General features: G+C 37.8%; 2 protein-coding genes and 1 long non-coding RNA gene across 5 annotated transcripts in view; 1 reads left to right on the top strand and 2 right to left on the bottom strand.

The window, feature by feature from the left end:
* GLIPR2 (GLI pathogenesis related 2) overlaps positions 1-8,597 on the bottom strand; it is a 76,905-nt gene extending 68,308 nt beyond the window's left edge. The window contains exon 1 of the mRNA XM_087894039.1: positions 8,465-8,597. The gene's annotated coding sequence lies outside the window, so the exon portion shown is untranslated. The remainder of the gene's footprint in view (positions 1-8,464) is intronic.
* Positions 8,598-14,242: 5,645 nt separating this feature from the next.
* LOC148114139 (uncharacterized) lies at positions 14,243-23,437 on the bottom strand. Its single transcript, XR_015734224.1, has 6 exons — positions 21,999-23,437; positions 20,887-20,978; positions 19,557-20,151; positions 17,691-17,805; positions 16,831-16,923; positions 14,243-16,096 (listed from the first exon to the last, which is right to left on the bottom strand). It is a non-coding gene; the product is annotated as an uncharacterized LOC148114139 (long non-coding RNA).
* The window catches only part of LOC117664922 (zona pellucida-binding protein 1-like), a 68,009-nt gene continuing 61,721 nt past the window's right edge, over positions 20,056-26,343 (top strand). The window contains exon 1 of one of the 3 annotated variants that reach the window (XM_060691779.2): positions 20,056-20,114. Coding sequence is in view for 2 of the 3 variants with exons in the window: in XM_087894037.1 (XP_087750163.1) it covers positions 24,060-24,168 (109 nt within the window). In the remaining variant the exon portion in view is untranslated. Of the gene's footprint in view, positions 20,115-23,420; positions 24,169-26,343 lie in introns of those variants that run through there. The other 2 variants (XM_087894037.1, XM_087894038.1) reach the window with 2 other exon arrangements.

The following is a 26,343-nucleotide window of genomic DNA, read 5'->3' as shown; positions in this document are numbered from 1 at the left end:
TCTTTGTATAAAAACCCCCCGAGTGACATTATATTTGTATTCCACAAGGTATGACCAAGATCCAGCCATAGCGGTATTTTATAATCCCATTTGAATCGGTGCTTCTTCCAAACTCTCATCAAAGAGTCTCTAAGTATATGACTTTTAAATACTTTATCAACTTTGTCATCATAAAATAGGTAAGCATGCCATCCAAATTCAAGATCAAAACTTTCTGCATTCAATATTCCAGCCTTTTTACTTCCAAACCAATCACTTGTTAAAGTTAAAGCTGCTGCATCATAATATAACTGTAGGTTTGGAAGTTTAAGGCCTCCTCTTTCTGGAACATCTTGCATAATTTTCAATTTCACTCTCGGCTTTTTCTCGTTCCAGACAAACTTATTAAGCCCAGTTTGCCAAACTTTCAGTTGTTTATCACTTTTAAGCACCGGAATCATTTGAAACAAAAACAGAAATCTTGGCAAAATGTTCATCTTAACTGCTGCTATTCTTCCAAGTAAAGACAGTTGCAGCTTTTTCCAAGTCTCCATGTCTTTCTGAACCTCTCGCCACAACACCTCATAGTTATTTTGAAACAATTTCATGTTTGATTCTGCAACCTGAACTCCAAGATATTTTACCTTAGGTACAATTTCAAAACCTGCCCTCCTTTCAAGCTCATGTTTACGATCTTGTGTCATATTTTTGACTATCATTTTAGTCTTTTTTGAATTCACTCTAAAACCTGAAACTCTACCATAGTCTTGTATAATGTCGTTCATCAGGATTGTTGATTCCATTGGTTGTGATAGGGTAACCACCAGATCATCTGCAAATGCCTTTATTCTATAATCCTCTTGCCTTATCATTATGCCTTTCAAAATTTTTGAGTCCCGTATTGTATTTAGCAAGACTTCCAATGTTAAAATAAATAAAAGTGGGGACAACGGACATCCCTGTCTTGTTCCTTTTTCAATTTTAAACTCTGTCGTCAAACTTCCATTAATAATAATCTGTGCTTTTTGCTCTTGATAAATTGCTGAGATCGCCTGTATAAATTGGTCCCCAAAGCCCATCTTTTTTAAAGTCTTTAGTAGAAAATTCCAATCCACTCTATCAAAGGCCTTCTCCGCATCCAAAAAAACCAGCACTGCAGAAATCTGTTTGTTCTTGTCAAAATATTCCAATAAGTCTATTACTTGCCTTACATTGTCCTTCATATATCTGCCCTCAATAAATCCCGCTTGGTCCGCATGAATCACCTTTTGGATTACTGGCATCAACCTGTTGGCTAATACCTTCACATAAATTTTATAGTCTGTGTTCAAAAGAGATATTGGTCTGTAGTTCTCTGGTTTTTTAGGACCAACTTGTTCTTTTGGTATCAAAGATATATAAGCAGTTGTCCAAGATGGGGGTATTTTACCCCCTTGTTGAATATTGCAAAATAAATCTCTAAGTTGTCCCACCATTTCAGCTTGTAAAGTTTTGTAATACACTGCGGTCAAACCATCCGTGCCAGGAGCTTTGGCTGTTTTTAGCTGTTTAATTGCTGCTGTTATCTCCTCCTCTGTTATAGGATAATTCATTCTTTCCTTTTGTTGATCAGTAATTTTTGTAACTCTCTTATCCTTTAAATATTTTTCTATAAATCCATTCTGCACCTCTTCTTTGGCATATAGTTTAGTATAATAATCCACAAAAGCTTCTTTAATTAGTTTTTGTTGAAAGATTTCTTTCCCTCCAATATCAATACTATCAATAGTCCGTATACTTTGTTTTTTCCTCAATGTGTAAGCCAACCATCTGCCCGGTTTGTTAGTGTTGCAAAATGTATTATGCTTCGCGTATTGTAAACTTGTTGCAACTTGTTCCGCCATAAGCATTTGAAATTGGTCTTTCAAAAGTTTTATAGCACTTCGTATTCTTTCATCTGTTGGGTTTTTAATAAGTAACTGCTCTTTATTCTTTATTTCCGTTTCCAACTCTAATCTTTTCTTTTGTCGGAACAGTCTATGTTTAGAATTCATGTAGATGAGTACCCCTCTCATATAAGCTTTACTTGCGTCCCAAACAATTTCAATTGGGGTACCTTTATTCAAATTTATTTCAAAAAATTCTTTCAAGTGCTTTTTAAGTTCTATTGTATTTTTTTCATATCTAAACAAGTTCTCATTTAATCTCCAAGAACGTCTCTCAACCTTATCCATCTCAATTTCTATCCATACAGGGCTATGGTCAGTCAGAGTTCTTGGAAAAATCTTTGTTCTTTTTGTCTTAACAAGTAGGTCATTTGACAACAGGATAAAATCAATCCTAGAAAAAGATCTATGTCTATCCGAAAAAAAAGTGTAGTCCAATTCATTTGGATTATGTATTCTCCAAACATCTTTTAATTCCATATCTTCTTTCATATCAAAAAAAGTCTGTGGTAGTCTAATTCTAGACTTTGCCAAGCTCTTTTTATCTAGTTTAGAATCAATTACTCCATTCCAGTCTCCCATAATTAAAATAGATCTATAGTCCCATTGCAATATTTTAGTATGTAACATCTTATAAAAATAATCCTGTTGTTGGTTGGGAGCATAAATTCCAATCAAAAGAATTTGACCATTTGCTGTGAACAATTCAATTGCTACAAACCTACCATCTTGATCTGCTTCTATAACTTTCGCTGTTAACTTTTTATTTACATAAATAACCACACCATTCTTTTTCTGCGAAGTTGAAGATATATAATGTGCTCCTAGTTTTGAATTTATCAAATATTTTTGATCTTGAGTTGTGATATGCGTTTCTTGTAAACATATTATATCATTATTAAATTGTTTCAAATATGTAAATAATTTCTTCCTTTTCTGTGCTGAATTCAACCCATTGACATTCCAAGATAGACACTTAAAGGTCATCAGCCTCTTTCTGGAGCACAGAGCAAAATATTTGAAGTTCATCCGAGAGCTTCGATCTCGCTCCTCCCATAGCTCCACTCTCTTGTACGGTACTCTTAACTGCCTTCTTGTCTTGTCTTTCCTGTTGTTGTTGTTGCTTTTGTTTAAGTAGCTTGGATTGGGCTCTAGTTATACGTTGATCTTTAACTTCTGTCAACTGAATCAAATCCAAAATTGGAGAAGAATCCAACAAGGGCTCACTCAGAAAACCTCCTTCTGCACCTTGCACTACTTCTAATTCCTGCTTAGACTGTTCTTGCAATTGCTTCTCTTCACTCTCTTTAATCTCCAAAACTGTGGATGTACGTGGAGATGGTGTTCTTTCCTTAAGAATAGTAGTATAAAAATGTTGTGCCTTCTCCACGGTATTCAACCGATACCCTTCTCCCTTGTATCTAAAAATTATCCCAGCTGGTGCGTCCCACCGGAAGGGTATCTGTAAATTTCTCAGTTCCTTAACAAGAAAACCAAATTCTTTTCTGGCTTTCAGCATTTTAGGAGGTAATTCTTTAAAGATTTCAAGTCGTGAACCCCCCACTTGTACAGAAGTATGAAAAGATTTTTGCAGGATATCATTTCTAATTCCTCTATCTGTAAAGTATATGACCACATCTCTAGGCAATTGTCTTTGCCTGGCCACCCAAGAGTTCACTCTATAGATTTTATCTATTTTGTGAAATACCACATCAGGATTAGCTTGTAGAATCTTGGCCAAGGCTTCAGAACAAACTTGTCTCAAATCCTGTCTCTCCTCCTCTCGAATTCCCCGAAGCCGTATGGCGAATTCCATCGCCCGGAATTGTATCATAACAATCTCATCATCAATTCTCTGCATTTTATTATCAACTTCATCAATTTTATAATCATTGTCTTTCATCTTGACATTAACTTCTGATTTGAATTCTTCAATTTTATAATCAACTTTCCCAATAAATTCTGCCAGGCCAGACGCCACTTCTGATATTTTTTTGGTCACCTTATTTTGATTCTGTTTCACCATGTCTTTAACTTCATTAATTTCCTGCATAAATTCCTGATGTGATTTTTGAAGTTTATCATCTATCTCCTGTTGACATTTTTGAAATTTGTCATCCAGAGTTTTAGAAATAAATTCTTTTAAATCTCCCACATCAAATTCTTTTTTCTGAGTTTGTGGCTGTTGAGCAGGGGGAAGTTGCGTTTGATGTTTGTGTGTGGGGGATCCCCCCCCCTAATGCCTTCCCTTCCTGCTTCTTTGAAGCCATCCTGGCTCGTGATCTAGTTTTTCTAAAGAGGGAAGTTCCTTTTCCTTTCCCTCCTGCACAAAGACTTCTAAAAAAGTCCCCCAGATTTGATCAAACAAGGGTTAAAATAAAGCAAAGTCCAATATTGAAAAGGGAAAAAATTTCGCAGTTATTTCTCTTATAACAAGCAAGGCAGCTTAGTAGCAACTTGGAAACTTTGTAGCAAAACAAAATAACTTCACCAATCCACACTCGCTGGCTCGTTAACTCTGAGTCTAGGCGCCATGTTTTTTCAAAGCACTTTCACTCATTCGCATTGTCTCAGATTGAAAAGTCAACAAAGTGCTAATACTTGCGTTTCCAAATTTCAGGATTCAGGTAGTTTCGCTGTTTATTAAAGCTGGTTCTTTCGCTTTAAGTTTCCTGCAGCCGGCTTGTTCTGCAAAAGCAGAATCGTCCCACGTCACCCGGAGTTCCAGCAGGTTGGGAGGGAGCCACGCCTGTTCTCTCCCCAGAAACTTCCCTGGGGGGTTACAGGGGCTCAACCTGTGCCCTGCGATCTCTCCTTCTTCAATCCTGTGGATTTAGAAGTTTTCGAGCCGCTTCTTCGTCTCGAAGCGGCTCTACAGGCGGCGGGGCTGGCGGAGCTTCAAAGAGCGCCGCCGTCGCCGAAGACAAGGAAACCGGAAGTCAATACTAAATATTTTAATATATGGAATTTGGCAAGAAATTTTTAAACATGTTTTCGGCGATATATTCCAAGCAAGAAGCCAAAGCAATAGTGAATAGAGAGGTGACCAAAAATTTTAATATATGGAATTTGGCAAGAAATTTTTAAACATGTTTTCGGCGATATATTCCAAGCAAGAAGCCAAAGCAATAGTGAATAGAGAGGTGACCAAAAATTTTAAAATTCAGAAGGGCACTAGACAAGGGTGCCTGCTATCCCCATTATTGTTCATATTATCTTTGGAAGTGTTAACGAGGATAGTACAGAAAGAAACACAAATTGAAGGCCTGGAAATCAGGAAAGAAATCTATAAACTGCAAGCCTTTGCAGATGATCTGGTCTTTATTCTTGAGGAACCACTGCAATCGGGTGTGAAGCTAATGGAAGTATTAGTAGAATATGGAGATGTAGCCAGACTGAAAATTAATAAGCATAAAACTAAAATGATCGTCAAAAATATGATGATTAAACAGAAAGACGAGTTGACTAAGAGAACAAATATACAAATAGTGAAGAAAATTATATATTTAGGAGTCCATATAAATGAACAAAATGACATCGAAATATATTTGGCAGGGGAAAAAACAAGGATTAAATTTAAATTTTTACAAGAAATAAAAGAAAGAGGAGGGTTTGGCATAGCAGATTGGGAATTATACTATCAAACAGCAACGCTTACCTGGGTAGTAGAGTGGATAAATTTAAAAAATACAAGATTGTTAACGTTAGAGGGCCATGACCTACATCTAGGATAAGGTGACCAGATTTTAACATTGGTAAAGAGGGACATTGTGGGCGTGGCTTATTTTGTGGGCATGGCTAGCTGGTCATGTGACTGGGTGGGCGTGGCTAGCTGGTCATGTGACCGGGTGGCCATGGCTATGTCTATAGGGTAAGGTGAACAGATTTTAACATCGGTAAGAAGGACACCATTGTGGGCGTGGCTTATTGTGTGGGCGTGGCTTGGAGGCCATGTGACTGGGTGGGCGTGGCTAGCTGGTCATGTGACCGGGTGGCCATGGCTATGTGTATAGGGACTACTCAGAGGGCTGAAAAGTCATTTCTGACAGGTCCTCACACTTTTGACTGGTCCTCACACTTATGACCATCCTCACATTTATGCCCGTGCAGCATTCTTAACAACCATGTCACTCATTTCACAACTGCTTCTCTTCAACAAGGTGACAAGATAGGGCAAAAACGTAAAATGTGAGGACAGTCGTAAGTTCGAGGACTGGTCAAAAGTGTGAGGACCAGTCAAAAATAACTTTTTCAGCCCTCTGAGTAGTCCATATGCATTAAAGGATTACAGCAATAGAGAGGGATGAAGGAATGGAAATTAGAGTAGGAGTGAGGGTAAGAGAGGGAGGAAGAGAGGAGGAGAAGGAGAAAGAAAGAGGAAGTAGGGAGGAGAAAAAGAGGGTGGGGGGAAGAGAAAGTAAGAAGGAAAGAAAAGAGAGAGGTGGTAGGTTTGAGGAGAAAGATTGCTGTACAATAAAAAAGATGAAAGGGAAGAAAGCCAACCCCAGCAAATATAAAGATATTAAGATAAAGAATGAATTGTTAAACTTTAAAGAATAAAAGAGAACAAATATGAATAAATAGCAATAATTAGAAACACACATACAAACATACAATGTATTTTCTTTGAACAGAATATTTGGCTGGTTCACAAATTTAAACAGCGTTTAGTCATTTCAATTAAATTTACAATTTCTATATTTCCTTTTTGCCATATTTATTCCTCATCTATTTTTTAAAAAAAACCAATATTACCCTTCATCCTCATCTCTAATCTTAATCAAATTCAATTTTTCCCTTCTATTCTATATTATACCCCTTCCCATTGTCATCTATTTTTATATCCATCCTCACATTGTTTAATTATGTAATTATGTAATACAGTTGTTTAATACAAATTCAACATTTTAATATAAATCAATTGGTTATATAACTATCTTTTTTGTATATTAATCAATATGAACATGAATATTCCAATTATTTCCATGCAATCCAATTTCTTACAAATCAATTAATTATATTTACCAATAATAATAAACCAAATAATTTCTCCCATATATTCCTCCGAACCACAACTTAACCATTTCTGCTTTCAACACAATATACAATTAATAGTATCTCAATTATTACAATTCCCTAGTTAAATACAGCTTTTTTTCCTTTGTGTTTTAAAATCTTGAACTCTCCTCCTAAATTTCCCATTGTTTGCAGTTTTTCACCTACCTTTTTTGGGGAGGAAAAATAAAAATAAAAATAAATCTCTCTCTGCCTCATTTTGTCACGCTGCACCAAAGACCCTGGTTTCGGTTTCGTTTCTGAAGCTTAGCTAGGGGGAAAAAAACTGCTTTACACTGATTGCCTGTAGGGCGGCCCTTTGAAGCCCCGGGCAAGAGTTTAAACAGTTTTTTTTTCTTCTAGCCATCAGCTGGGGCTCAAGAAAAATCGGGACTTTTTTGAAACGCCGCGGGACGCGGGACAAATTGCTCAAAAGCGGGACTGTCCCGCCAAAAGCGGGACGTCTGGTCACCTTAGGATAGCACGCATTTTTGTGGTATGGGAAACAAGTAACACATCAATACTTTCAAAGACATTTTATAAGACAGGCTTTACTGGAGACATGGAATAAATTTAAACAGCAGAATTACATGAAGATTCTGATTTGGTTATCTATACAATGTTGGCATGGACAATAAATTTTGGGTATAATATACAATTGGAAAAATGGCAAGAACTATGGGGAAAAAACTGGAAAATAACATTGGCAATACTGTACAGAGAAAATTTATATAAGATGTTCTACAGGTGGCACCTTCCACCAGCGAGATTGGCAAAAATGTTTAGAAATTTATCACCAAACTGTTGGAATGCAACCATGAATTAGGCATGTACTATCATATGTGCTGGTTATGTAAAAAAGCACAGGAGTATTGGTGGAAGATTTATTTATGGTTGGTGGAAATAATTGGAAAAGAAACAGAATATAAACCAGAACTATTCCTATTCAGAATAATAAATGAGAAATACAATAAAGGGGTAGTTTATTATAATAGCAGCAAGAATGAGTTTTGCCCAAAATTGGAAAAATAAGGAAACTCCTCTAGAAGATGAAATGATCAAAAAAAATTTGACATATGCAGAAATGACTAGATTAACCTTGGAATCGAAAAATAAAAGCAAGTCAGAATACCACGAGATATGGAACAAATTGTATGAATGGTTGGAACAGAAAAGAGGGTCGAAAAATAAGAACTGACTAGAATTCATAAAATGGAGAATTAAAGTTATGTATGAAACTACAATAGAATGATAATGGATAAAACAAATGTATAAGTAATATAGATAGAAGAAGGATGAGTTTAGATATGTAAATGCTGAACAGACTAATTGTATATAAGTAATAAGATATATATGATACTTATCTTTCATTTTAGTATGTATGGCAAAAAGAATACCAGGACGGTTACACCATGTCCAATGTTTTAAAATGTGTGTAATAAAACTATATATATATTACTATTATGTTGTTGCTGACTTTTATCATAATGTTAAAATTTTCCCACCTTGGGTTACTCTAATTTCTTGATTCTTCTTTTTCTGCCTCTTCCTTCTTTCCTTCCACATTTCATCAGCAACAGTTTTATTTTAAAAACTAACAATCCTTTTCTTTTCCTCCCTCTATTCCAAGCCCCGCCTACTTTTCTCAGTTTACATTCCAAATCAGTATGCATGCCTATGCTTCTCTCATCTCTTTCACCTTTTCTGAATTGCTTGCAAGTCACACAGTTAAAAGGAGAAGAATGAAGACCATGGTGCCAGGAATAATTCCTTTACAACATCGTGTTTCTCTAATACAGCTTCTTTGCATACTCTCATCATTAGCGTTTCTCCCTTTCTCTCCAACCACTGGTAAGTAATGCAAATAGAGAAGAGACAAATAAGTCAAATCCTGAAGCAAACCAGTATTTCCTTTCTCGTTAGTCACAAAACTTCTCCATAATATTCAAAGGGAGCATCTATCTATCTTGAGGTGGCATATATTATCACAGGACAGAAAAGTCAATTATTCAATCATACTCTTTCCTTTAACTTCGTATACATTTTGATTTACTTGAGGAAAGGGGAGAAATATAGGAACAGGTGTCTAGAAATGAAACTAGAAACTACTGCAATGCTCTCTACATGGGGCTCCCCCTGGGGTGCACCCGGAGGCTCCAGCTGGTCCAGAATGCGGCCGCGCGGGGGATTTTGGGGGCGACGAGGCGCTCCCACGCGACACCTCTCCTGCGCGAGCTGCACTGGCTTCCGGTGGTCTTCCGGGTGCGCTTCAAGGTGTTGGTGACCACCTTTAAAGCGCTCCATGGCTTAGGGCCGGGGTACTTACGAGACCGCCTTCTGCCACCAATAGCCTCCCACCGGCCAGTACGCTCCCACAGAGTGGGCCTCCTCAGGGTGCCGTCCGCCAGACAATGTCGGCTGGCGACCCCCAGGGGGAGAGCCTTCTCTGTGGCGGCGCCCGCCCTCTGGAACAACCTCCCCCCAGAGCTACGTACAATAACAGACCTCCGGATTTTTCGTCGGGCCCTGAAAACCCATTTATTCCAACTAGCTGGGCTGGCTTGAGTCAAATTTTAAATGGATTTTAAATTGGAATGTTTTAATCACGGCCAAAATTATTTAATTATTTTAAACAGTTTTTAGACTTTGTATGTTTGTATGTATGTCTTGTTTTTACTTTGGCTGTTCACCGCCCTGAGTCCTACATTGGAGAAGGGCGGTATAGAAATTTAAACAAATAAATAAATAAATAAATAAAATAGAAATGACTACTTGGTGATATTACAGAAAGGAGATCCAATCATTTTCAGGCTAAGGACTCCACTTTGTCTTTGAGTGACGAGTTGAAGCCACAAACCGAAAATTAGGCAGAGCCAGAATGAATTAGGACCAAAATTAAATTTCATTTAATGTAACTTAATTGAAATATAATTAAAATTGGTTTAAGTATATTTAGAATGATTGTTCCCTATGTTCTGTTACTTTAAGAGTAGAAATTACTAGCAGCCTTTAGCCTGGGGATGGGGGGACTCTGTGTACCCAAGGCTTTAGGGAAGATGATCTCAGGTTGTACCTTCAGTATTATGTTCAGTACTGTAACTTTTAAACAAGACAGGAATGCATGCATAGTTTTGAATTTCTTCCAGATTCCTAACAACAGCTTTATTTTCAGCCATGTGATCAAAAAGGAATCAGAATGATAATTAATAATACTCTTTATTTGAACATACTAGAAAGTCTTCTTCTTCTTCTGGTACTTTATTAATCTCTGTTCATTCCAAACTTTTATGGCACTATCTTTATAAATAAATGCTAGTGTACATTCTTTCTGGATGACTTTACTATCTGTCTAATTTATATATGTGACTTTAATATTCAATGATCAATAAGGCATCTGGTCCAGGGGTAAAATCCACTAACCTTCATTACTTGTTCGCAAATGGGAGCGTGCATGTTAGCGGGCTCGCTTCACTTGCCTGCGGCAGTATGCATACGCAGAGCATCAAAAATGGGATGGGATAACATACGGGTGGGTGGGCGGAACCTCCCGCCACCGGCGCTACCAGGTCATCCAAGTTGGATAGAACCAGATGCATTTCACCAGTGATTCAGTCACATTTCCCTCTGCTAACTTCCATTTTTCCATCATTGGAATTGTTTGCAACTGTATTTTTAGTAGCTCCCTTCTTTTATGGGGTGAGACACCTTGTATACCTTACATTTTAGCTTCCTTGTCAAAAAACACTACTTCTCTGAGTTTATTAATATCTGATGTCTGCAATATATGTTTTGTACTGGTTTTCATTTATTAATTTGAGACTGCTATTTCAAATTAATACTACTACTACTACTACTACTACTACTACATGTGTACTACTGGAAATAAAACTGCCAGAGTACACATCTGCTTGCTCCTCAGCCCCTGCACATCCCAAAAATCACCTGGTCAGCGGAAGACACATGCACGCAGAGAGGGCTCACACGTACCATAGATTCACCATCACAGAAATAGCGGATTATGGAAATAATGTAGACAAATGTTAATCTTAGAGTGAGAGTTTTATATATTTTTTTACATATATATATAAAAAACAAAGAAAGTTGGAAATCATTCTTTTTCAGTTTTCCTTCTTTTCCTCTTTCTTTCTTACACTTTCACTCTTTTTCTTTCCTGAGCCTTTTCTTTTTTCAAATAAGTTTTTTATTTACTTATTCCCTAGCTTTGAATTCTACATTCCTTATTTACAGAAATCATATCAAAATTTAGAATGAAATCCACTGGGAGCCATCTCATATAACGTAGTTATAAACCAAAAAGTGTTTCTCGATAGCTTAGGGTTGAACTGTGAGTTTCTTGGTGCTCTCTGAGGTTGATGGTTTTCTTGCAGATATTTCATTACCAAACTAGGTAACATCATCAGTACTAGAAGGGTTTGCTCTTATGTTCATATACTAGTGACTTACCCTGTCAGTGTTGATCAGTTACTTCAGACAAAAAGTGTTCTGATTGGTGCCGGGTCTCTACAGCCTCAGGCAGAGAAGGACTATTCTGCACTTCTCCTTCAAATGTTCTTTAAAATACAGTTTCCCAGCATTCCTTTAGGAACCTCCAACATGCAAACTGGTTACTCATCCTAAAATGTATCCTCTTTACCTGAAGCTTCAAATTTTGCTGTTTGCTGGGGAGATGTGTAGCTTAAAGTCAATCTATATTTAATGTACATCTGACTTTGGGGATATTTCTTCATAACGAAACAAAAGTGTATTTTCTGTTCAGTTCACACTCCTTGCTTGCTGGCTCTGGATGTCACAAAGCAAAGGCCACATTTTGTAATTAACCCACGTGCCCCGTTTTGATTGGGACAGTGCTGTAGGAGGTTGAGTGCTGTCCCGCCCCTGCCCACGCCCACCCTGGCCATATCCACCCAGCTGGTCATTACAGCAGAGAACCGGTTGTTAAATTATTTGAATCCCACCACTGGAACAAACTTTCTTAGTGGAGCTCACTATGCTTTACTTTTATCCTTTCTTCATGAGACTTGTGCTTACAGAACAATAGCCATGTTGTCTTTCCTCCTTCCTCCTCCTGTTTGATTGGCAGTTGGTTTATGCCGACGATTTATACTGTACTGTAGGAAATGACAAGGCTGAGCCCAAAGGATGGACCAAATGCTTCATCAGGCTCGAGTCCTTTCACACCCAGAAGGGATCTAAGTCTAGCCCACTTTGAGTAACACGGACTCTCCTCTACTGCCAATTTGCTTTGACCATTAGTAGTTCAGATTCTTACAGAGAGCGTGCAATAAAAGTTTATATTCATTTGAACTTCCTGGATTTCCAGATTTCCTTGGCATTTGACAAGTATACCGTCATTCAATGTTTCAGACATTCGTCCTTTTCTTGAACTCCTTCACTCCTTTTCTTCTTATTGATAATTAAGGATGCAAATTTCTCTAGTTAATTTACCTGCAACAGGAAAGGGATGTTAGGGCATTTCGCCTAATCTGTTTACAATAGGAAGCGGGGCCAGCCTTGTTTCTACTGCTGCCCTTCTTCAGGATGGTACATGTTCCCTTCATTAGGTTATCACATAGCTTAGCAGTAATTTTAGGGCAAGGATCTCAGGCCCAAGAATGAGAGACGCCAAAGACAGAAACATGAAAATTTTTCAACAAAATGGGATTTATCTGGATAAAAGTAGCTCTCCGTCATAAACTAGTAATCCACTGAATTAGGAGCCTTAAATTACACCTAATTTAACATTAAACATTTCCAATGGAGAATTTCTAGCACGGTCACTGAAAACATTAGGCATCTTTTCCACTTCTTATGGTTGGAGTAGATAGCAGACAAAGGTTATTGTAAATTTCCTAGTTCCTATTTGTGATCTGCAGCCTCCCCAAAACTATCCTAAGGTTAGTGGAGCTGAAATGTTCAGTTGCTTGAAGAGAAAATGGGTAAACTTTAAAATAGGTGCCATAAGCTTTTCAAAGTTATGCAAATAGTACCTATTCAGTCCACTGATCTAGTGATTATTGGCATTTTCTCTGCTTCTTATATGTAGATCATAAAACTAGCCACCAGTGTCGTTCCCCCTTCCCAAACCAAGAAAAGTGGTGCACACTTACCTTAATAGATTTTCTGTGCTAAGAAAAAAATAATATGCTTGAGGAAGCCCATTGATATGCAACAAAAGAAACTACTTGGAATGGTAAGCAAGAAGAGAACATTTTTAACATAGGTGCACATTGAGTTAACCCAAGCATGACTTTTTTTACCTTGGATATCTATAGTATTGTTTAATTATTACACCTCACTATGAGAAGAGCCAATGTTGTCCTTGTCCTTAAATGATAAATGAAACTCCACATAGATTATATACATCTACAGTGATTGTCAGTTAACAACCACTCATTCAGCAACACTACAAGGTTACTATGACATCCCTACAGCCCTACAATCGTCATGAGAATCATGATTGGTGACCTTTCCTCCTGGCTTCTCACAAGCAAAGTCAGTGGGTCAGAAGTTGCAGTCATGTTACATCCTTGCTTAAAGATCTGTCCCTAGTTACTCTTGCTTAACAACAGTAAATGGGGACTGCCTGAACTACCATCACTAAACAGCACACTAAGGAGGACTAACTCTACAACAAATATGTCTTCTTAGTGATGGCACCTATCTGACATCACACTTTATAGTGATATCACTTAACAATGATAATTCTGGTCCCATTTACAGCAAGCACTGTGAAGCGGTAGGAGGCTGCTTGGTGCATTGTGCCATCGCGTGCACGAGTCATGGCATCAGTGTGACAAGACTCGTGGCATTCTGCAGCGAGCGGCAGTACCAGCATGAAGAACCTTGCAACATCTGCCATGAGCGGCAGCACTGGCACGATGTGCCACATGGTGTCCGGCCGCAAGTGGCCAGCAACGGCTGCAGAAGAAGTCAGGCAGCCCAACTCCCCACCAGCTTGATTTTTATACCTGCACCTCGCCCCACCTCTTATAAGCAGATGGTGGGCGGGGCTTAGCTAGGGCTTATTTTAGGGGTAGGACTTTATTAGGCGTAGGTGTGAAAATCGGGCTAGGACGGGTAGGTGCACATGACCAGAGGGGAAGGGAGAAGGGAAAAGAGCAGAAGGAAAAAGAAGATGGACACAATAAAGTTAAGTAAACTTTAAAAATCAAAGGAAAGAAAAAAAGATAAGAGTAATTGCCAAATATGGCTTCCTAGACTTGTGCCTCAACCTTTACAATGAAACAGACTGAGACAGCAACATCATTTAATTATGATTTATTTAGAATATCCTGACTCAAAAGAATTCCTCTCATTCAAAGTGGGAACCCAGATCATCAGCTTTCAGTCCCTCTTACAGTTAACCCATCAATGAAAATGCTAGGGAAAAATTGATTGGACAGGACAAAACCTCTCCTTTTCATAGTTTAGCAATACTAGAAGTTATCAATTAAATTATTAAAATCATTTACAAAGTGAGAACAGTAAGTCAAATTAAAATTCACCTATGTTAATCAGCAAGTACAACAATATTACAAAGTCTATGTTGTTGGTACTAAAACTCCATTCTGTGTGGCCTTCATTTCCCCCGTTTGAGGTTAAAGGGCGAAACAAAATGAACTCCTTTAGCAGCATCAAAAAAAATGTTGGCAAACAAAAACTTAAGGAATTTGGATCAACAGTAGCAGAGACTGAATGCACATTAATTTCAGCCTAGAAAAGAAGTAATAGATTTCTTGTGGAAAGCAGCTTTCAAAAGTTGCAGTATACATGGCAGGCATATGAGTAATAACAAACAAATCAAAACCCCTAATATAACAATCAAAATGAAACACCAAAAAATGATTTCAACCATATCAAGTTGGTAACCACAAAGTAATACAAATTTAAAAATGAAGGAAAAAAATATCAACATAGAAAAACACCATGTTAAAATCCACAAAAAAAAAAAAAAAACCCAAAACCTTGACTCTGGTAATAGGCAGAACTAGACTTCTGTAGTCTGTTAATGGCACTGGCTATAACATAGGCATAGATTTCAAATGATGCAGGAATATTGAGAAGGACAAGTGTTAATTCAGCAACCCTAAACTAGCTAACTACCAACATAATACAGAGTGGAAGGGGTATTTCCATTTAATCAGAGGACTTGATTGTGTTGATTAATGCAATAACGGAAGTTGTGATGTCATCCTAAAAACTGAGAATATGCACATGTCATCCATATCAAGAAAAAAGGTAAACATCCAGACATTTACATCTTCATGAGTTATTCTAGTGATTGAGCAATAAAATGCATCAAGAAAGGCAGGGTCATGAAATATTAAGGAACTCTCAACAAAGGGACGCACTCCATAGGTTGTGTATCCTTCTAACTCAATAGGTGATCATGGTGTAACATTGGCTATTTTGTGTAACATGTTCTATGTCATGTAGTCCCTCTGTTCTATGGAGCAGTAAATTCTTTCAGAAAGAAAATGTAAATGTAAATGTAAATAAGGCCAATTATCTCGATAACTTACAACCCTCACAATCTCAAGTATTCACTGGAGGTTGAATACAGTATATGGCAATGCAGCAATGGTGAACTTGTAGTTGAAATGTTGATTGGTCTTTTCAGCAAGTGTAAATGATCCACAAGAAAGGCATAATAAAAAAGCAGGCATTGTGGTTGATGAAGGCTATCCAAGTCCAATTCCATATAGTTTTCACAATGATGGAGAACTATTCCCAAAGTGGCTGTAGTTTCTCTTGACAGGTTCCTATTGAAGTCTATTGAATCAAAAGATAATAATTAACCATCATTGTGAGGCTAACCATATATCTATTGCTATTGAGTTCCGATTCAGACCTCTTTGGACATTTTCCAGGTCTGTTCGTATAACACTTAGTTGTGTCTCTATCAGGAGAAAGCAGGTTTTTCTTTCCACCCATGGGGTATGTATGGAACTTTCTCTCCTAGGCATTTCCATTGCATAGATGAGATGAGCAGCTTCCCATAGCCAGGAAGAGATAAACCAGCTTTAAAAGGAGACTTAAATATGGGTGTTGACTTGGGTTGTTCCCAATTTCTGAATCTGGCAAGTCACCTGGATATCAACATCTTGGAATAGATCCTAAAAAATAAACACAGAAAGTGAAGAAAGGATGTACCACAGTTCACCAGAACCCAAACTGCACACTTTCTTTTTGCCATAATTCCACATATTTTTCCTTGTTGGTAAAATATCTGTAAATGATTCAATTCCAAAGTCCGAACACATTCTATAAAAACCAAATTAATTTACAAAGCAAAGTATAGAAAAGATTCCAAATTTAGTTGAACATAATTAACCATTGTTGGCTCTCAAATCTTGTTAGGCTTAATTACATATTCAGACAATGTTAGGTAGTTTCCCCCCCCCCTTTTCTCCTCTAGGGAAGATAAATCAAGAGAGATTAGCATAACAGTATAACTGCAAAGCAGACCCCCATATTGTGATAGGACTATTTGCATCCACCTATATAACCTAAGGCAGGACTTGGCCATTACTTGAAATGTAAAAGTATTTAATACTTTCCATTTTCCTAAAAATTCACAGAATAAGATCTTGGAAAGCTGGGACGCTATAGGAGAAAATATGTATTTCTTCTTTCCTGGATTGTTTCCAGAAGAAAGGTTGCATTTTTTTTCCTGTGTCAGATAGACTATACTTGTCCATGGACGCTCTATCAAATATTGCAAATTTTACTTTTCCTCCCCTCTTTCACCCTATTAGATGCCATATTAAGGGACAAAGATGACACCCAGTAAACTTGTTATCACAACCCACTTAAGATTTTAATAGTAAAACATATAGGTTTCACTGACTAGCATTATGCTAACAATTCTGGAATGCTTCTGTGTCAGGCAGATGATGTAAAAATCTCTCTTGGGCAGCACAGCAAGGAAGCAATAGGATAGCTGAAAAGACAAAAGAATAGTTTACAAAAGTTATAAAGATGCAGAGGGAAAAAGAGAAAAATGCTGAGGTGCTGCGCTATGCCTGTCTCTCCGTCATAACAAAAGAAGCTGCACACAGCCCACACTACAAAGCAGAATTCACCAGAATAAACTTTGCATCCAAATAAATGTTTGATTTCCAAATTCTCTCATCTCTCCAAAGCCCGTCTTTCCCTCCTTTCATTGTTTTTCCCCTTGGGGGTGCAATTCTGTCCTTTATAGCAATGTCTGTTTCTTTAAAGCAACCTCAGGGTTATCTGTCTTACCAATACCATATTTAAGTTTTTAAGTGGTAATGCCCTCTTTGGAAAATTGATTCAAAAGTAGGCTAGCTTTTTCCAAACAGAAGACATGTACTGGGAATACTGAAAAGAAGCTTTAAAAAAGGCTTCATTTTAAGAAGCATGCTAGGGACATTAGTTTGCTTAAAGCAGGGGTCTCCAAACGTAGCAACTTTAAGACTTCTGGACTTCAACTCCCAGAATTCCTCAGCCAGCAAAGCTCAAGTCCACAAATCTTAAAGTTGCCACGTTTGGAGACCCCTGGCTTAAAGCTTAGCAAAAATCACATGCATTCCTTCTATTTGGCACCATTCCACAAGTAGTAATGTCTATCAGAGCGTTTGCAGTGAAGCAGCTGGCTCCAATTTTTTTTTAAATGGAGAAATGGAGAATAATGATACCAAAGTAAAAGTTAAAAATGGAGAGCTTAAACTGAGAGCTACTCACCCGGTCTCCATCTTCAGGTCTATCCCCAATTAGGTGCTGAAACTAAATGCTCTTAACCTCTGACCTCCAATCTCAATCTCTTTTAACCCCTTCAGCTGCTAATTTTACTGCATGCCTGGAAAAGAGGGACAGAATCTGTAAATTACTTACTTTGTTAAGTGCCTGCCAGGCTGAGTAGTAGAGAAAAGCAAAGAAAAGCTTTCTGCAGCTTGTTTGCACTGAAGAAAAAGTTCACTTAAAAGAAAAAGTGGCTACAGCATAACATGCAGCAAATGGCTGCAGCAGAAACTGGATGCTACAGAGAGTCCCATTATGTTGAACCATCTTCTGGAGCATTTCCAGAAGGGATATATAGACACTTCTAGGGTTCACCAGTTAAGAAACAATTGAGAGCCAATTGAGTGGTTAAAGTGTTGATGCAGAAACCAGGAGTCCTAGGGTTCCCTTAGGCATGAAAACCAACTGGATAACTTTGTGCCAGTTATCCTCTCCTTCCCAATCCACCTCACAGAATAGTTGTGGGGAATGAGGATGCAGAATGAGGATGCTATTTTGAGTTATATATTTAAAAAGGTGGGATTAAAATAATCTATGAAGACAAATCTCCCCTATTTTGTTTAATGATTTGGTCCTGCCTCAGTCCTTCTACTACTTAGAAGTCAGGCTGTAGCATTTCTATTCAGGGGGAGGATGGGTAGATATTTTTGCAATCATCCAGAAATTAACTAAATTAATGTATATTTACAGAAGTATATTTTAGATTTGCACTTAATCTATTCTTTCTATCTGTCTGTCTGTCTGTCTGTCTGTCTGTCTGTCTGTCTGTCTGTCTGTCTATCTATCTATCTATCTATCTATCTATCTATCTATCTATCAATCAGGATGTATGTATGTATGTGGCTTGAGCAATTTCAACCAAACCTGGTACACAAATGACTTACTCTCTGGAAAAAAATACTGTGGGAGTAAGACACCCCTAACACCCCTCATTGGGTGTGTGTGTGTGTGTGTGTGTGTGTGTGTGTGTGTGTGTGTGTGTGTAAAATAGCAACATATACTACAATATATAAAAAAGCATAAGTTAAAATCCACAAAAAAACCGATAATCTTGACTCTGGTAATAGGCAGAACTAGACTTCAGTTTGTAGTCTGCTAATGGCACTGGCTATAACATGGGCATAGATTTCAAATGATGCAGAAATATTGAGAAAGATAAGTACTAATTCAGCAACCCTAAACTAGGCAAATACCAACAACAGAATGGAAGGGGTATTTCCATTTAATCAGAGGATATATATGTTGTGATTAATGCAATAACGGAAGTTGTAATGTCATCCTAAAAGCTGAGAATATGCATACATATATGCATATACACATATTACTGGAGATAAAACTCCCAGAGTACACATACCAAATATTTATGAAGTAACACTTTATAAACAGCAGGCCCACACATCTAAGATTAACTATCCTTCAGAGTTTGTCTGCCTTGTACCATAGCATAGACTTTAAAAGTCAACACAATTGCTTGTGATGTGGGGAGACTTGCGATACACATAATTAGTGTCACTTATATCAAGAAAAAAAGGTAAACATCCAGACATTTACATCTTCATGAGTCATTCTAGTGATTGAGCAATAAGATGCATCAAGAAAGGCAGGGTCATTAAATATTAAAGAACTCTCAACAAAGGGACGCACTCCATAGGTTGTGTATCCTTCTAACTCAATAGGTGATCATGGTGTAACATTGGCTATTTTGTGTAACATGTTCTATGTCATGTAGTCCCTCTGTTCTATGGAGCAGGAAATTCTTTCAGAAAAAAAATGTAAATGTAAATAAGGCCAATTATCTCCATAACTTACAACCCTCACAATCTCAAGTATTCACTGGAGGTTGAATACAGTATAGGGCAGTGCAGCGATGGTAAACTTGTAGTTGAAATGTTGATTGGTCTTTTCAGCATCTGTAGTGATCCACAAGAAAGGCACAATAAAAAAAGCAGGCATTGTGGTTGATGAAGGCTACCCAAGTCCATTTCCATATAGTTCTCAGTATTATAGAGAACTATTCCCAATGTGGCTGTAGTTTCTCTTGACAGGTTCCTATTGAAGTCTATTGAATCAAAAGATAATAATTAACCATCATTGTGGGGCTAACCATTTATCTATTGTTATTGAGTGCCCATTCAAACCTCTTTGGACATTTTCCAGGTCTGTTCCTATAACACTTAATTGTGTCTCTATCAGCAGAAAGCAGGTTTTTCTTTCCACCCATGGGAAATGTATGGAACCTTCTCTCCTAGGCATTTCCATTGCATTGATGAGATGAGCAGCTTCCCATAGCCAGAAAAAGATAAACCAGCTTTAAAAGGAGACTTAAATATGGGTGTTGACTTGGATTCTTCCCAGTTTCTGAATCTGGTAAGTCACCTGGATATCAACCTCTTGCAATAGATCCCTTAAAAAAAAAATCACAAAAAGTGAAGAAAGTATGTGCCACAGTTCACCAGAACCCAAACTGCACATTTTCTTATTGCCATAATTCCACATATTTTTCCTTGTTGGTAAAATATCTGTAAATGATTCAATTCCAAAGTCCGAACACATTCTATAAAAACCAAATTAATTTACAAAGCAAAGTATAGAAAAGATTCCAAATTTAGTTGAACATAATTAACCATTGTTGGCTCTCAAATCTTGTTAGGCTTAATTACATATTCAGACAATGTTAGGTAGTTTCCCCCCCCCCTTTTCTCCTCTAGGGAAGATAAATCAAGAGAGATTAGCATAACAGTATAACTGCAAAGCAGACCCCCATATTGTGATAGGACTATTTGCATCCACCTATATAACCTAAGGCAGGACTTGGCCATTATTTGAAATGTAAATGTATTTAATACTTTCCATTTTCCTAAAAATTCACAGAATAAGATCTTGGAAAGCTGGGACGCTATCTGAGAAAATATGCATTTCTTCTTTCCTGGATTGTTTCCAGAAGAAAGGTTGCATTTTTTTCCTGTGTCAGATAGACTATACTTGTCCATGGACGCTCTATCAAATATTGTAAATTTTACTTTTCCTCTCCTTTTTCACCGTATTAGATGCCATATTAAGGGACAAAGATGACACCCAGTAAACTTGTTATCACAACCCACTTAAGATTTTAATAGTAAAACATATAGGTTTCACTGACCAGCATTATGTTAACAATTCTGGAATTCTTCTGTGTCAGGCGGATGATTACAAATCCCTCTTGGGCAGCACAGCAAGGAAGCAATAGGATAGCTGAAAAGACAAAAGAATAGTTTACAAAAGTTATAAAGATGCAGAGGGAAAAAGAGAAAAATGCTGAGGTGCTGTGCTATGCCTGTCTCTCCGTCATAACAAAGGAAGCTGCACACAGCCCACCAGAATTCACCAGAATAAACTTTGCATCCAAATAAATGTTTGATTTCCAAATTTTCTCATCTCTCCAAAGCCCGTCTTTCCCTCCTTTCATTGTTTTTCCCCTTGGGGGTGCAATTCTGTCCTTTATCAGCAATGTCTGTTTCTTTAAAGCAACCTCAGGGTTATCTATCTTACCAATACCATATTTAAGTTTTTAAGTGGTAATGCCCTCTTTGGAAAATTGATTGAAAAGTAGGCTAGCTTTCTCCAAACAGAAGACATGTACTGGGAGTATTGAGAAGAAGCTCAAAAAAAAAGGCTTCATTTTAAGAAGCATGCTAGGGACATTAGATTGCTTAAAGCAGGGGTCTCCAAACGTAGGAATTTTAAGACTTCTGGACTTCAACTCCCAGAATTCCTCAGCCAGCAAACAAGTCTTAAAGTTGCCATGTTTGGAGAATCCTGGCTTAAAGGTTAGCAAAAATCACATGCATTCCTTCTATTTGGCAGCCGTTCCTCAAGTAGTAATGTCTATCAGAGCGTTTGCAGTGAAGCAGCTGGCTCCAATTTTTTTTAAACGTCAGCTATTGTATGGTACCTTCCTCAAATTTCAGAAAGGCTCTATAATTTTAGGTTAGTTTCAGCTAATAAGAATGGTGCGTTTTAATGTTTCTTTTTTATGTATCACTCCTCTTTATTAATTATTGAGTGTTCTGGGTTTTCAAACCCTATTTTCTCCTCTTTTTTCTTTTTGCTATTTAATGACTATAATAAAGTTGATTGCTTTTGAAATTACAGCTAGAGAAGATAGATGGCCTCTTAGGTGATACAATCTAAATGATTTAAAAATTAGAAACAGAGAATAAAAGTACCAAAGTAATTGTTAAAAATGGAGAGCTTAAACTCAGAGCTACTCACCTGGTCGCCATCTTGAGCTCCATCCCCCAATTAGGTGCTGAAACTAAATGCTCTTAACCTCTGACCTCCAATCTCAATCTCTTTTAACCCCTTCAGCTGCTAATTTTACTGCATGCCTGGAAAAGGGAGATAGAATATGTTACTTAACTCTGTTAAGTGCCTGCCAGGCTGAGTAGTAGAGAAAAGCAAAGAAAAGCTTTCTGCAGCTTGTTTGCACTGAAGAAAAAGTTCACTTAAAAGAAAAAGTGGCTACAGCACAACATATGCAGCAAATGGCTGCAGCAGAAACTGGATGCTACAGAGTCACATTATGCTGAACCATTTGTGTATGATGACAAATCTCCCCTATTTTGTTTAATGATTTGGTCCTGCCTCAGTCCTTCTACTACTTTGAAGTCAGGCTGTAGTATTTCTATGCAGGGGGAGGATTGGTATCTGTATATAAGAATGTATGTATGCAGAATGCCCCCTCCCACATGTTGGGGTAGACCAGGTATCTCGATATAAAAACACTTTATATATACATACACACACACACACACTAACACAGACACACACATATAGAGGGAGATACACACACACACACACACACACACACACACACACACACGATCTAGCATAACTCTGGAAAGGCTCCAGGAATTTCAACCAATTCTAATGTACATCACAATGGAGTTGCCATAGTAACGGTTTCACAGAACTCCAGAAGGGGGCTCCTTCTGGTACAGGGAACTGGTTCTTAAAGAAAGATACAAAAAACAAACAAATGAAAAATGAACCCCATAGGCCTGTGATGGCCAACCTATAGCACGCGTGCTACAGGTGGCACACGTAGCCATATCAGTGGTCACACCAGCTCAGCTCTGGTTTATATGCACGCACTGGCAGCTAATTTTCGGGCCTTCTGGGCCCACTAGATGTAGGGAAACAGGCTGTTTCCTGCCTCCAGAGGGCCTGGGTGGGGGGGTGAAGGCCCATTTTTCTTTCTCACCTGGCTCCAGATCCTCTCTATGAATCTGGGAAGGGCGAAAACAGCCTTCCCCACTCCCTCGAAAGTCTTCTGGGCCTGAAAGGACCCATTTCACAACTCCCGGTGGGACAGAAAGTGTCATTTTTTACTTTCCCCAGCCTCCAGAGACTCCTAGAGAGTTGGGAAATGGGCTCTTTCAGGCCTCCAGAGGGCCTCGGAGGAGGTGGGGAAGGCTGTTTTCACCCTCAGATGCATAGAGAGGATCTGGAGCCAGGTGAGAAAGAAAAACGGGCCGACCTGGCCATCACGTGCCAGGAGCAGGGGGAGGGGGATTGTGCGCACATGCACAGGGCGGCACACATAGAATTATGGGTGTGGCCACGCAAACCTCCCCTGCCCCCCCCTCCTGCACACGATGGCAAAAAGGTTAGCCGTCACTGCCCTAGCCCCTCAGTTTCAAGCAAAGAAGGCAAGTTGTCAGGGGAGCAGCCTGCTAATGCAGATAATCACCTCAAAGACTGTTCCCTGTAGAATTTTTCCAAGGCTGTTGGCCAGGACAATTAGGTCTCTAATTCTCACCACAGTGAGTTATGTCTTTTCCTGTCTAATACAGGATTAGGATAAATAAATACCCGGGCAACACTGGGTTATGACCTAATAATAACTAAATACAGTTTTGTGTGTATGTGTGTGTGTGTGTGAGAGAGAGAGAGAGAGAGAGAAAGAAAGAGAAAGAGAAAGAGAAAGAGAAAGAGAAGGAGAAGGAGAAAGAGAAAGAAGTGACACTTCTCTAACAGTCATTCATTAATATTATGTTGTTGCTGACTTTTATCATAATGTTAAAATTTTCCCACCTTGGGTTACTCTAATTTCTTGATTCTTCTTTTTCTGCCTCTTCCTTCTTTCCTTCCACATTTCATCAGCAACAGTTTTATTTTAAAAACTAACAATCCTTTTCTTTTCCTCCCTCTATTCCAAGCCCCGCCTACTTTTCTCAGTTTACATTCCAAATCAGTATTCATGCCTATGCTTCTCTCATCTCTTTCACCTTTTCTGAATTGCTTGCAAGTCACACAGTTAAAAGGAGAAGAATGAAGACCATGGTGCCAGGAATAATTCCTTTACAACATCGTGTTTCTCTAATACAGCTTCTTTGCATACTCTCATCATTAGCGTTTCTCCCTTTCTCTCCAACCACTGGTAAGTAATGCAAATAGAGAAGAGACAAATAAGTCAAATCCTGAAGCAAACCAGTATTTCCTTTCTCCTTAGTCACAAAACTTCTCCATAATATTCAAAGGGAGCATCTATCTATCTTGAGGTGGCATATATTATCACAGGACAGAAAAGTCAGTTATTCAATCATACTCTTTCCTTTAACTTCGTATACATTTTGATTTACTTGAGGAAAGGGGAGAAATATAGGAACAGGTGTCTAGAAATGACTACTTGGTGATATTACAGAAAGGGGATCCAATCATTTTCAGGCTAAGGACTCCACTTTGTCTTTTAGGACCAAAATTAAATTTCATTTAATGTAACTTAATTGAAATATAATTAAAATTGGTTTAAGTATATTTAGAATGATTGTTCCCTATGTTCTGTTACTTTAAGAGTAGAAATTACTAGCAGCCTTTAGCCTGGGGATGGGGGGACTCTGTGTACCCAAGGCTTTAGGGAAGATGATCTCAGGTTGTACCTTCAGTATTATGTTCAGTACTGTAACTTTTAAACAAGACAGGAATGCATGCATAGTTTTGAATTTCTTCCAGATTCCTAACAACAGCTTTATTTTCAGCCATGTGATCAAAAAGGAATCAGAATGATAATTAATAATACTCTTTATTTGAACATACTAGAAAGTCTTCTTCTTCTTCTGGTACTTTATTAATCTCTGTTCATTCCAAACTTTTATGGCACTATCTTTATAAATAAATGCTAGCGTACATTCTTTCTGGATGACTTTACTATCTGTCTAATTTATATATGTGACTTTAATATTCAATGATCAATAAGGCATCTGGTCCAGGGGTAAAATCCACTAACCTTCATTACTTGTTCGCAAATGGGAGCGTGCATGTTAGCAGGCTCGCTTCACTTGCCTGCGGCAGTATGCATACGCAGAGCATCAAAAATGGGATGGGATAACATCTGAGTGGGTGGGCGGAGCCTCTCGCAATCGGCGCTACCCTTTCATCCAAGTCAGATAAAACCAACTGCATTTCACCAGTGATTCAGTCACATTTCCTTCTGCTAACTTCCATTTTTCCATCATTGGAATTGTTTGTAACTATATTTTTAGTAGCTCCCTTCTTTTAGGGGGTGAGACACCTTGTATACCTTTCATTTTGGCTTCCTTGTCAAAAACCCTACTTCTCTGAGTTTATTAATATGTTTTGTACTGTTTATTAATATGTTTTAATTTATTAATTTGAAGACTGCTATTTCAAATATTTCCATTTACCATTAAATGTTTCCTATTGATTAAAATAATCAAAGATAGCCAAATTCCATATATCATTTTTCACCCTTTGAAAAAAAAGGGGGTTGTCAAGCAAGTTGTCAGCAAAACTAAAAGTTTCCAAAAGAAGTATGTTTGACCAAATTTGTAATTAAATTAAATTCCCTATTACTACTTGATGGTTCCAACATTTATGCAATTTGTTTTTGGGATTGTTGATAATAGAACCTGGCAACAATACTGGTTTTATTTCTTATTTATTCTTCCACTTATTTTAATCCAATGCTCTCTACTGCACCATCAAGTTCATTTTTATAGATTTCTGAACAAATGAGAATACTTTTAACATACTGCAGTTTTAATTACACTCTATTATACTCTGTGTATTGACGTATAAAATGTAAATTCAACAGTGAATTTTTTAAGCCAATGTTTTTTCTGAATTTCAGTTGAATACCTTAATGGACTCCAATATTTTTCACTTCCTTGGGCAACCTCTTGGTCCTAATTTGTGGTTTTCAACCAGAATTTGAAGCTTGCTGTGTTTGCATCAAATCCTGTTTTCCTTCAATCTTATTTGTTTAATTCATTAGATATTACCATTATTCAATCAAGAATGAAAGCAGTTAATGGAATCTGCTTGGGTTATCACAAAATAGAAATGTATTACATAAATAAGCTTTTTAATATAAACTTTGATTTTTTTTTCATTTCTGTTTTCTATTCCTATTCTATCAGCATTTACCTTTTCTTTGACTTTTCTGTTTTCTTGTTCCTGGCTGGACTTCCTGATTCTTCTCTCTTCCAAATCTTTGCCTTGGAAGATTTGGAAGATTTTTCTGGAATTAATTATGTCTAATCTAGTGAAAATAAGGACTATTTTCCAAGGAATGGCATGCTCCAGTTTCGGCAAT

Source organism: Pantherophis guttatus, chromosome 4 (assembly GCF_059756535.1).
Source record: "Pantherophis guttatus breed Tessera chromosome 4, ASM5975653v1, whole genome shotgun sequence".
NCBI lineage: Eukaryota > Metazoa > Chordata > Lepidosauria > Squamata > Colubridae > Pantherophis > Pantherophis guttatus.
The sequence above is the reverse complement of the archived record's forward strand: the minus strand, read 5'-3'. Positions and strand labels throughout refer to the sequence as shown.